The sequence below is a fragment of the Spinacia oleracea genome, chromosome 4 (genome assembly GCF_020520425.1).
Source record: "Spinacia oleracea cultivar Varoflay chromosome 4, BTI_SOV_V1, whole genome shotgun sequence".
Classification (NCBI taxonomy): Eukaryota; Viridiplantae; Streptophyta; class Magnoliopsida; order Caryophyllales; family Amaranthaceae; genus Spinacia; species Spinacia oleracea.
In genome coordinates, this window is record NC_079490.1 from 96,858,262 (window position 1) to 96,870,738 (window position 12,477).

Sequence of the window (12,477 nt, forward strand, 5' to 3'; positions counted from 1 at the left end):
AATTGTTTCCCTTCATATGTATGGATGCATGTACTTATATATCAATTGTTTTCCTTGGTGTAATCGATTGTTTGGGATGCCTCTAGACTTGGTGCACTTGAACTGATAATTTCGAGATCATTTTAGATGCAATTGATTGACAAACGTCAATCTATCAGCTTGTTTTCCCTTGATATTGAAATTATCTTTGTTCGGCATTCTAGCCTTGTCGATCCTTAAACGATGCCTGACTTTATGAGTAAGTGGTACAATAATATCAAGATCATTCAAGTAGTATTGATTGACGAACGTCAATAAATCAGCTTGATTGCCCTTGATCTTGAGATTGTTTGGGGCACGGGGTATGTCGATGCACATGTTTGCGTCCAATTCATGCCCTTGTTGGGTTTTAGAGAAATACGACACATGGGGTGTCGTTGCATATGTACATGTCTAACTTATGTCCTTGTTTGGTCGTATAGGAATACTAGATGGGGTTTCATTGCACATGTTTGTGGTTGGAGGATGGGTCCCCGAAAATGTTGGTCATTGGAACAGAAATGTGTCTCGTCAGACGAGGAAATTTATAGGAGGATGACATCTCTGAACATGATGGATGTTGGACGAGACACATTGTTGGAGAATGTACTCCGAACATGTAGGTTGTCAGAAAAGGCATGCTGTTGGATGTTGGAATCTCCAAACATGTTGGACGTCCGACAAATGTTGTTGGAGGATGTACTCCGAACATGTAGGTCGTCGGACAAGGCATGTTGTTGGAGGTTGGAATCTCCAAACATGTTGGACGTCGGATAAGGCATGTTGTTGGAGGATGTACTCCGAACATGTAGCTCGTCGGACAAGGCATGTTGTTGGAGGTTGGAATCTCCAAACATGTTGGACGTCGGACAAGGCATGTTGTTGGAAGATGTACTTCGACATGTAGCTCGTCGGACAAGGCATGTTATTGGAGGAAATACTCCGAACATGTAGGTTGTCGGACAAGGTGTAACACCCTGATAATTCCTTATGTTTATAATTCCATTTTCCGACTAATATAAAAGAATTACTAAGATATTACCGCCACCGTGATAACGGATAAGGCTATTTACCGGAATTACAAAGCGGAAATTAACTAATGGTATAACTACAAAGTCCGAACCGTTACGGCCCAAAACAAAAACCGTTAAAACCCATTAACTAATATTTAAATAATTGGTTTAGTCATGACTATAAAATAAGATAGAGTTTGCAAAATACGGAAGTAGAAAACATAAACTCTTCTCACAATTCCATGATAACTTCTTCCGCAAGTTATCTCTAACAACCTGTTTATTTAAAATCTACTCCCCAACAATCCAAATGCAATGGTGGATCATCATAGGGTCATTAAGGCGAAGGCCATGACCGAAACACATGAAGCACGAAGTCAGCGAAAGCTGAGTACGAACAAGCTAGAATAACATTCTACCCTAACATGCTTCACTCGAATTAATAATAATCCACATGAAAAAGCCATTTAATAAACAAATAATGATGGAGACAAGACTCGACACTTGACACGACTCTTGACTCACCGATTAATAAGAATTAGCTTCGAACGGTAAAAGAAACTATCCATAAAAGGAAAGATAAATGTGTTGGGAGCCCTCCAACCACCAAATTAAATAAAGGTCGGACTCCTACAGACAGTCGGGCCATACCGATGAAATTCCAATGCATAAAAGCATATAAACAAAAGAATGAAACAACGTCTTGTATCATTCAAGGAGTACAAGTTTTCCGGCAAGACTACCCCCATTGTTCATACTCAAGGTATATACGTTCCAAGAGTTTTGAAGCTCATTCGGGTTGCACTTTACGTTAATTAATATGTTATGCTCAAGGCGACTCAAGACTCAACAAAAAGCATATCATACAAGAAATTAAGCAATGACACTTTATTTTAATCCTTTAGGACATGTGATCAAACATATGACTCCAGTGATATTACTCTCATTGTTCCTTCTCAAAACACCGTTGAGATAACCCGACATTGCCAGTTAACAATCGGGGTGTTCCCATAGCACGAATAGTCCTTAGTTCAATTCAAATAAATTTCCCAAACATATTCTACTCGGCCGTAGAATAAATAATGCAATGCGGCATATCCACTCGGCTCAAAGTATGATAGACATCCCGTACAATAGCATAACAATAAAAACTTGCATATGAAACACTAATACATGCATATAAACTTGAACAACGTACATGCTTGTCATAATTCAACGATCATAAAGATCACAACATCATTGTCCACATAGAATTCATAAATTCAAAAATAAATCATAACATGCTTGTTCACACATCAAACATGAATTCTCAACACTTCAAGTTCACATGATTCATAATTGATAAACATTACATAATCCTTATGAAATAGGTGGTCATCCTAGTCATGTACATACCTTGAATACCTAAGTACGGGGGCCACTTTGCGAATCACGACTCAAAGCTAGAAATCACCTCCTATAATTAAAATAGAGAAACTTAATTATTATTTATGTTTACTAAATTTCCAGCAACTATTATAGATTATAAAACCTTTGTTTTGATTAGAAATTAATCGTCCATTAATAGATTAATAGTCTCAATTGGTCAATTAAAGTCCTAGTACAAAAACATTGACTTTTGGCCTTTAAAATCATCAAAATCAATACTTTAAGGCTTTATATTAAATCTGAAAATTAAGTTTGGTTCCCATAATTTAAATCATCATTAAATTATGTAAATTAATTTCCTATTAAGTTGGGATTAAAACCCTAACAATAAACAATCATAAAAACCACGTTTTGGTAATAAAAATTGACACTTTATTTATTTATTAAATCTCAAAATAATAACCCTTCTAATTTTTCAATCTCATGGATTCAAATACAAAAAACATCAGAATACGGTGTTCAGAACCGTTCCCAGCCATTTAAATAATAAAAATCAATAATAATAATATTAATATAATTTTGAAATACAGAATTGAAATATAATATGTAAGGAAGAAGGGAATTATACCAAACCGGCCTATAGCACGGTACAATCACGAATTGAATGTGATTGGATGAAAAAGGCTAAAATATACGGAGTATATGGAATACAACAACACACAACACACACGATGATGTGTTGCGTGCGGACAGCAACAACGAAAAGCAGCAGGGGCGCGGGGCAAGGCTCGCGAGGAGCAGCGACGAGGGGCGAGCGAAGGCGAGAGCCTCGACTGGGCGCTGGGCGCTGGATCGCTCGACATCACAACAACAACGCAGCACAGCAACAACCGAGGGTTGTGCTTGTGCGACGAGGAGACGAGAGAGGCGAGAGAAAAAGAGGGAGAGAGTGAGCGAGTGGTGTTGTGCGAGCACACACGAGCACGGATTATGCGGGATGGCGAGGCAAGGCACAAGGCATGGCAAGTGCTCGTGCTTGCGGGCAAGGGGACCGGCCGAAAAGAGAGAAAAGAGAGAAAAGAGAGGAGAGAGAGATTTCTAAATTTTTTTGTGTGGGGATCATGAGAAGGGAGGTAATATTTATAGGTTTCTAGTCCCCATGGGCTTAGGTTTTAGGGATTTGAGTTGGGCTTGAAATTGGTTTTTATTAGAATTAATTACTAGCAAGCCTTGTTGGATTTACCACCGGAATCGGATTGGGCTCAGAATATAATTAAGATAGTTTTGAAATACGACCCAACAATTCCCGAATAAATAAAGTCATTTAATTTATTTAATAAAAATCTGGTTTTCGTAAATAATAAATAATAAATTATTTAAAATGAAATACATTTAAATCACATTAAATGTAATTAAATTCATAAAATCCTTTATAAATACATTAAAATATATTTATAAATTCCGAAAAATAAGAGGTATTACACAAAGCATGTTGTTGGAGGATGCATGTACTTCGAACATGTAGGTTGTCGCATAAGGCATGTTGTAGGAGGATGACATCTCTGAACATGATGGATGTTGGACGAGGCACATTGTTGGAGGATGTACTCCGGACATGTAGGTCGTCGGACAAGGCATGTTTTTGGAGGTTGGAATCTCCAAACACGTTCGACGTCGGACAAGATATGTTGTTGGAGGATGTACTCTGAATATGTAGCTCGTCGGACAAGGAATGTAATTGGAGGAAGTACTCCAAACATGTAGGTCATCGGACAAGGCATGTTGTTGGAGGATGCATGTACTCCGAACATGTAGGTTGTCAGATATGGCATGTTGTAGGAGGATGTACTTCGAACATGTAGGTCCTCGGACGAGGCATGTTCTAGGAGGAAGTACTCCTAACATGTAGGTCGTCGGGCAAGGCATGTTTTGGAGGAAGTACTCCGAACATGTAGGTCGTCGGGCAAGGAATATTGTTGGAGGAAGTACACCGAACACGTAGCACGTCAGACGAGGCCTGAGGTTGACATCTTCGAACATGATGGTTGTTAGAGGAGACATGTTATTGGAGGAAGTACTCTGAACATGTAGGTCGTTGAACAAGGCATGTTGTTGGAGGAAGTACTCCGAACATGTAGCTGGTCGGACGAGGCCTGAGGTTGGCATCTCCGAACTTGGTGGTGGTCGGACTAGACATGTTGTAGGAGGATGTACTCCGAACATGCAGGTCTTCGTACGAGGCCATGATGGTCGTCGTACAAGGTGTTTTTGGAGGATGCATGTACTCCGAACATGTAGGTCGTCGGACAAGGCATGTTGTTGGAGGATGTACTCTGAACTTGTAGCTCGTCAGACAAGGCCTAAGGTCGCATCTCCGAACATGTTGGTCGTTGGACTAGGCGTGTTGTAGGAGGATGTACTCCAAACATGCAGTTCTTCGGACGTGGTGTGAGGTCGGCATCTCCGAACATGTTGGTCGTCGGACAAGGCATGTTGTAGGAGGTTGGCATCTCCGAACATGTAGGTCGTCGCACGAGGCCTAAGGTTGGGATCTCCGAACATGTTGGTCGTCGGACAAGGCATGTTGTTGGAGGCTGGCATCTCTGAACATGTAGGTCGGCGAACAAGGCATGTTGTTGGAGAAAGTACTGTGTACATGTAGCTCGTCGAACGAGGCATGTTATATGAGAATGTACTCCAAATGTGCAGCTCGTCGGACAAGGCTTGTTGTGTTGGCCTTGTTTACAAGGGTTTGACTTGTGATATGGTGATACACATGTTTGGACTCATAAGATAGTACCAAGTTGCTTGTCAATGATGAACAAAACAATGTTTTGCAGGTCATATGCTGAAGCACATGTTTGTAACTAACTTGATATATCGCTGTACATGTTTGTGGCTCACCTTGTATTTTCCCTGTTATCTTGTCATGGGCAATGTCAACAAGTTATGGCACTTGGTATGCCGTTGCACATGTTTGTGGCTCACTTTGTTTTTGCCCTGTTTTCTTGTCATGGCCAATGTTAACAAGTTATGGCACTTGGTATGCCGTTGCACATGTTTGTGGCTCACTTTGTTTTTGCCCTGTTTTCTTGTCTTGGGCAATGTCAACAAGTTATGAGACTTGGTATGCCATTTCACATGTTTGTGGCTCACTTTAATTTTTCCATGTTTTCTTGTCATGGGCAATGTCCACAAGTTATGACAATTGGTATGCCGTTGCACATGTTTTTGGCCACTTTGTTTTTGCCCTTGTTGGGTCTTTGATGGATTAGGTGATCAGTCTAATCATTGGTGCTAATCTAGGCCACTTCTTAGGCGTTAATCAATTAGGCTATTAGTGGAGCTGAGAGGTCACTTTTGCTGATCTAGGCCACTTCTTAGGCATTAAACAATCAGGATGCGAATGGTGCACATGTTTGTGACTCACAAGTTTACCAAGTTGCTTGTCAATGATGAACAAAACAATGTTTTGCAGGTCATATGCTGAAGCACATGTTTGTAACTCACCTTGTATATCGTTGCATATGTTTGTGGCTCACCTTGTGTTTTCCCTGTTTTATTGTCATGGGCAATGTCAAAAAGTTATGGCAATTGATATGCCGTTCCACATGTTTGTGGTCACTTTGTTTTTGCCCTGTTTTCTTGTCATGGGAAATGTCAACAAGTTATGGCACTTGGTATGTTGTTACACATGTTTATGGCTCACTTTGTTTTTGCCCTGTTTTCTTGTCATGGGCAATGTCAACAAGTTATGAGACTTGGTATGTCGTTGCACATGTTTGTGGCTCACTTTAATTTTTCCATGTTTTCTTGTCATGGGCAATGTCAACAAGTTATGACATTTGGTATGCCGTTGCACATGTTTGTGGCTCACTTTGTTTTTGCCCTTGTTGGGTCTTTTGATGGATTAGGTGATCAGTGCAATCCTTGGTGCTAATTTAGGTCACTTCTTAGGCGTCAATCAATTAGGCTATTAATGGAGCTGGGAGATCACTTTTGCTGATCTAGGCCACTCCTTAGGCGTTAAACAATCAGGCTGCGACTGGGGCACATGTTCGTGACTCACAAGTTTACCAAGTTGCTTGTCATTGATGAGCGCAACATGGTATGGCTTGTAAAAAGGAAAACAAATGCATGATGTTGTAGAAAGCAATATTTATTTATCCAAATAAGAAGGCGAATTTAACTGAATGCAATGAATTAATACTCTATGTTGGCAAAGATGCCTAGACTTAGGTGTAGACACCTAAATCGTGTCTCCCCTAATGGGATGATGACGATACTATTATCCTTGCTAGGTGGTTGGTGCAACTCCGTGCGGAAATCCCAATTGCAAAAATATATTCCAAAATCCAAAATCCAAAGTCCAATTCCCGAGCTCGTTCCCCTTATGGAACTCGGTACAAAATTCAATTTCCAAAAATCAATTTCAAAATCCAAACACAATCTCACCCAATGGACCTCTCCATTGGCTTTACAAGGCCTTTTCCAGTCAAAATGACATGAAGCAATCCAAATTCGGGCGCCGACCCACAAAACCGAGCATGTCGGGCCCCGACCCGTAAAACCGAGCCCAAATGCAAACACGAAATCAAAACGGCTTATTTTTAGACGCAAATTGAGCCTTAATCCCTAAGACTTCACTAGGTTCCACCTTCGTACAATTCGTACAAAGGTACAAATATAAGGGACTAAGGCAAGGACGGCGTCATCGTCCTTGCTTTCGCGGATTCTGAGCCACGTCACCTGCGCAGGACTGCTCTCCAAATCAAAATACAAAATCAAATTCTAAACTACAAATTCCTATATAATTTCATGTATTTAAGCAATTGGGAGCACTAATCGGAAATCCAACCTAATCCTAGCTAGGTAATTCTGAATCCCTACTTAAATCTACAATGTTTTCTACTCTTCTGCCTTTCTAAATCCAAAATCCAATGATGTTATCATTAGGGTTCATACCCTTGATTAACTAGGAAAAACTATGCCAAAGGTGTCATCTTTGGGAGGCCGGTTTCACTCTTGAAACGCTCTCCAAATGATTGTCCAAAACACCATTTTCATTTATGTCATACAAGATTCAATCTTTATTCCAAAAGTAATTAGTAAAGTTGACACTTTTACTCTCAAAATTGTTACTTACAACAATCAATATATTTTTACAAAATCAAAACCCTCTTATGATTTAAGTACAAGTTATGGATTCTATGATGTTTAAGGTTGTTTGTAATCACTTCCTTAAACTAGAATCAATGTCAAAGTTATGGAGCACATTAAAGATGAGATCTTTTTCACATTAAAATATTTGGACTTTAAACATTTAGCCTCCTAAGTTCAAGATCCAATGTTCAAGATTCAATATTCAAAGTTCAATATTCAAAGTTCAATTTCCATGACCAAAATCTAAGACACTTTGGGATGAGCAACTGATTCTAAAGTTGAGATTTCTAGAATTGAATCCGTGTCGAACGCACTTATTATTAATTACTCCCTCCGTCCCTTAATACTTGCACTGCTTTCCATTTCGGGCCGTCCCTTAGTACTTGCACCGTTTCTATAAATGGAAATTTTATACCAATATTATATTATTTCCTACAATTACCTACTAACCCAGCCACCTACACCCCTACTCCCTACAAAAAATAATTAAAAATTCACACCCCCACCCCCTACCCCTCACCCCCTTAAACCACCCCATTTTATTTCCACGGTTTACAAAAACCACACCATTATTCATCCCCCTTTCTTTATCTCTCCTCCTCTCTTTATTCACCTTTCTTTATCTCTCCTCCTCTCTAGAACTTTCAGAAACACCATGAACATCACTGTTCATCTTCTTCCCCATTTCTCCTCTGTATTTTCGTCCATTTTTTCTTGAAAGTTCCCACAAAATTCGTGAATGAAGTCGTCCAAAATTACAGATCTAGGGTTTTCCTCCACAAAATCCGTTCAACGATCTAGGGTTTTCGTCCACATATTTCGTCCAACGATCTAGGGTTTTATTTCGTACAAAGATCTATGGGTTTCGGCTACAAATTCGTTCGATGACCTGGGTGTTCGTCCACAAATCCGTTTAATGACCTAGGGGTTTCGTCCATAAATTTTAATCTCTTTAATCAGTTTGGTAATTTTCCCCCAATTTTATTTGTTTTTTTATCTGTTCTTTGTAATTTTTCGACTCATGAATTTATGATTGATTATCTGCTATCTTTTTCCCCAATCTTCTTTCTTTTTTTTATCTGTTATTGCGATTTTGTCTCTTCTTTATTTATTTATTTTTATCGCAGATTGTGTGTTTTTTTCTTTCTTCATTTGGATTTGTTATTGTGTTTTATGGAATTTTTTTCGTTCTGTTTTATGGGTTCCAATTGGCAAATGATTGTATTTGTGAGAAACTTTGGTGAAAGTAATTGATTTGAGTGGCACAAACTCTGCCTCACAGTTTCTTAATCATGATTAAAATTGTGAATTATCTAAAGAGATCCGATGAAAAATAGAGGGGGGTGTTATAGGTCTGGTTTAAAACGTTAGAGAGATCAATGTTAAAGCCCCTTTTTGTTAATAATCAAGTTTAAAATCTAGATAATATAAGATAGTTTTGGATCCTGTGTTACATTTACACTCTTTCAGTAGCTTTCATTGGGATATTGTTCTAAATTCTAATGAAGTTCATTCAGCTTTGCCTTTTTTTTGCAGTTGTCCAAGTTCCTTCATGGATAAATTGGGAAATGCTTCAATGGTTCAGAGAAAAGAGGAAGAAAAATTCGATTTTTCTGATTCTGAATATTTCGGGGGTATGGGTTGATGATTCTGTCGAGCCATTTTCTGTTGTTCCTGAAACTCCAATGGATGATTTATTCGATCCTGAAACTCCAAAGGCTTATGTATTCGATCCAATGGCTATTGTTCGTGAATCTCCATCCCCAAGTGCTTACTACTCTGAAGAATTCGGTGAATGGGTTATTCCCGACACTCCCGATCGTGAGATAGTCAGTACTTCGACTCTTTCTCGCAAGCGTAAAGGTGATGGTAAAGGTAATACTGATGGTAAGGATAAGGTGAAGTCTCACAAGCGAGGTAAGGTCTCAACCGATGATGTCTTTGAGATGTTGAAAGGTTATGTACCTTCTCTTGAACGTAATATGATGGGTAATAGTTCTGACAGTGAATGACTCTGGTTGTTGGAGTTCTTGAAAGTGAATAACTGTGACTGTTGGTGGTCTTTAAATGTGTAAGTTATTTAATTACGACTGTTGTATAATTGTGGCTATTCTGTACTCTGTTGTGGCTTTTATGGCTGTTATGTACTCTGTTGTGGCTTTTATGGCTATTATGTACTCTGTTGTGGCTGTTATTTAGTTGTGGTTATTGTGTAATTGTGGCTTTTCTGTACTCCGTAATTGTAATTGTGGATTTTCTAGCTGCTCTGTACTCTGTTGTGGTTGTTTTGTACTATGCTTTGTAATTTATAAGCAACAGCAATGCCAATGTGTTCCTGTTTAATGATATGTTAATCGATTCAATGTATTGTTTGGACAATCATGTACTAATGATAAACTATGAAAATGTTAGTTACTAATCATTTCCGTTAATAATTGGACATTACAGCATGTTAAGTGTACAAAAAGTTTACAAAATGATTTGATTAACATGTGTTTGTTGCAAAATGTTTACAAAAGTACTCCCTAACATTTGACATTCCTTGCTTTCAAAATGTAGCTTGTTTGCATTAGACTCCCGGCATTGCTTGAACATATGCTAGACATTCTTCTATTAGAGTAGGAGGTGGAGAGTAGATGACAGGGAGTATCCCTTGTCTCTCCAAAGGTTCTTTGCCAACATGTTTTTGCAAATAGTTGTTGCTTCCCTTAACTCTCATAACCTCTATTAGTACCAATTGCAAACTAAGGAAGACCTTATTCCCTTTTATTGGACAAAATTCCTTAAATGCATCTTTGACATTCTTAACCAACTCCTTGGTGTTTCTAGGAGAATTCTGGTCTTTCAGGGATTGTATTGCACGGAAAAAACCCAGGTCTAGCACATTCATGTCTAGACTATTAGGAGGTTGAAATATCAACCTTAACTGTTTGTTTGAAAGTTGAACTGCTTCCATCCATTCTGTGTCATTCACTTGTATGTGAGGCCGTGCATTGTCTTGTTGCAAATAGATTAGACCTTGATCATCTGTTGGCCACTTTTGCATGATTGTCGGTATCACTTGTCTGATTAACATGTTTCTGTAAGTTTCCTTTGTGACCGATGTCACTGGTTTGAGCTCCAAAGTGCCTGCTGGCCTATTGCTGCTTCTTCTCTTTGCTGGAACCCACTTAACAAATGGAAACATGCCTACTTTACCATCGAATATGCATTCTCCATTTGCATTAAAACGTGGTCTTGCCACAGCACAAAGGAACATGACTTTTGTGATGAATCTCTTGCTCTTACATGATCTGTATGGCCCGAGGTCATTTGGGAGAAGATAATACCTTTGTGTCCCTTTTGTCATGTAAAACCACTTCTCATCTAAGTGGATTATGTTGTACATGTGATTAAACCCACCAGTATTCTGATCAAGTGCTCCAAGGCGCCATTTCAATCTTTCTTTTAGATTTCCATTGGTCAGAGACGGTTTCATTGCATTGCTATGTGGCTTGATAAGCCCCAAACTTTTCCACCTGTAAACTGTGGTCTTTGAAATCTTTAATGCTTTTGCAAGTGACCTAACTTTTACTCGTTTGTGATATGGAATTTGAGCAATTAGAGGAAGTTTGCTTAAGTGAAGCTTACCTTTTTTGCCACACTTTTTCGGTTTTTGTGACAGAATACTAACTGGTTGTTCGCTGTCAAATTGTGCTTTAGCCATGTTACAGATTCTTTGTATTGTGGAACGATGGACATCGAACAGATTAACAGCTTCAGTCACAATGCCCCTTTGCTTCTTCGATGCATCATATCTCTGTACAAGTAACCAGTTGGCAATTCTGGTTTTTGCTCCATCAGTGAGTTCTCTCTTGACCCTTCTCATTTTTACTCAATACACTAGTTGCAACCAAGTGAGAATTGAAGAGGCAAACTTCAACCAAGTTCAGACTCTCTTTTCACTTCTGGATGCAATTTTTGTGCTGAGTTTTTGGTTAACTATACTAATTGCAACCAAGTCGGACTTGGAGAGTTTAGGTTTAAACTCTCGTTTGACTTAGGACGACAATAGTGTATGTTAACCACCTCGATGATGAAAATTTCCTGAAAGGTTTAAAAAAAATCAGATTTTCACTACCCAAACCCCCCCACGCCGATTCATTTCTGTTTGTGTTTCCCTTTTCAAAATAAAAACAGTTTAAACTACCCCTTAACCCCCCCCCCTCCCCCATAATTAAATTTCTGGTTGTTTTCCCCTGTTTTTTCTCTGTTTTCCTACACTTTTTTCAGTTTGATAATGTGGAATTAAAGTTGGAGAAGTTGGAGAAAAGAGGAGCAACATTTATGAGGAAAGTCTATTTATAATAGTCTTATTTTAAGGTTTTATTTCCACCTAAATTTAGGAGGGAAACTGTAAATATTTTCATAAATTTACTTTTTGCAACTTTTTGGAATTTTTCCTAAATTTTTAGAGGGAAAAAGTGTAATTCAGTACATTTTGGAACTTTTCCCAAATATTTAGAGGGAAAGTGTACTTTTGGATTATTGGTTTTGGCGCAATTATTTGTTTTGGCGCAATGTTGGTTTTCATTCTGGTTTTGGGGCTGGTATTAAAAACCCCCCTGATTCACTTGGCCCAGCTGTCACTCTCATATTCACTTTCAGAAACAGGTCCGCACACACCCCCACCACCACCCCCACCCCCACCCCCTACCTTCTTACACATTTCCCACTAACTATATTAAAAAAATACCCCACTCCCCATTTAATTAATAAGTCAATTCAAGTCCCTTAAACTCTGCACCGGTCAAACCGGTGCGAGTATTAAGGGACGGAGGGAGTAGTTGTTTGGCGTTCGGATCTCAAATACAATAATACAATTTCAATATCATAATTTCAATATCGTCATTTCAATAACGGATTTCAATATCGC

The 12,477-nt window shown here is 38.8% G+C and overlaps 2 protein-coding genes across 3 annotated transcripts; one reads left to right on the forward strand and one right to left on the reverse strand.

The window, feature by feature from the left end:
- The first annotated feature begins 8,134 nt into the window (after positions 1–8,134).
- On the forward strand, positions 8,135–12,122 carry LOC130459844 (uncharacterized). 2 transcript variants are annotated; one of them, XM_056827449.1, is made up of 2 exons: positions 8,135–8,526; positions 9,080–12,122. In XM_056827449.1, the coding sequence occupies exon 2, from the start codon at positions 9,131–9,133 to the stop codon at positions 9,572–9,574; it is 444 nt and encodes a 147-aa protein (XP_056683427.1). In that variant the 5' UTR covers positions 8,135–8,526; positions 9,080–9,130; the 3' UTR covers positions 9,575–12,122. The 2 variants fall into 2 exon arrangements, with proteins under 2 accessions (XP_056683427.1, XP_056683426.1); XM_056827448.1 differs by having other exon boundaries at positions 9,099–12,122.
- LOC110790000 (uncharacterized) lies at positions 10,132–11,430 on the reverse strand. Its single transcript, XM_021994730.1, has one exon. It carries the CDS (start codon positions 11,428–11,430, stop codon positions 10,132–10,134), a length of 1,299 nt encoding a protein of 432 aa, XP_021850422.1.
- Positions 12,123–12,477: the final 355 nt, after the last annotated feature.

Bases quoted from the DNA above. Each gene is read 5' to 3' on its own strand.
- LOC130459844 (XM_056827449.1), top strand. From the start codon at position 9,131: ATGCTTCAATGGTTCAGAGAAAAGAGGAAGAAAAATTCGATTTTTCTG.
- LOC110790000 (XM_021994730.1), bottom strand. From the start codon at position 11,430: ATGAGAAGGGTCAAGAGAGAACTCACTGATGGAGCAAAAACCAGAATT.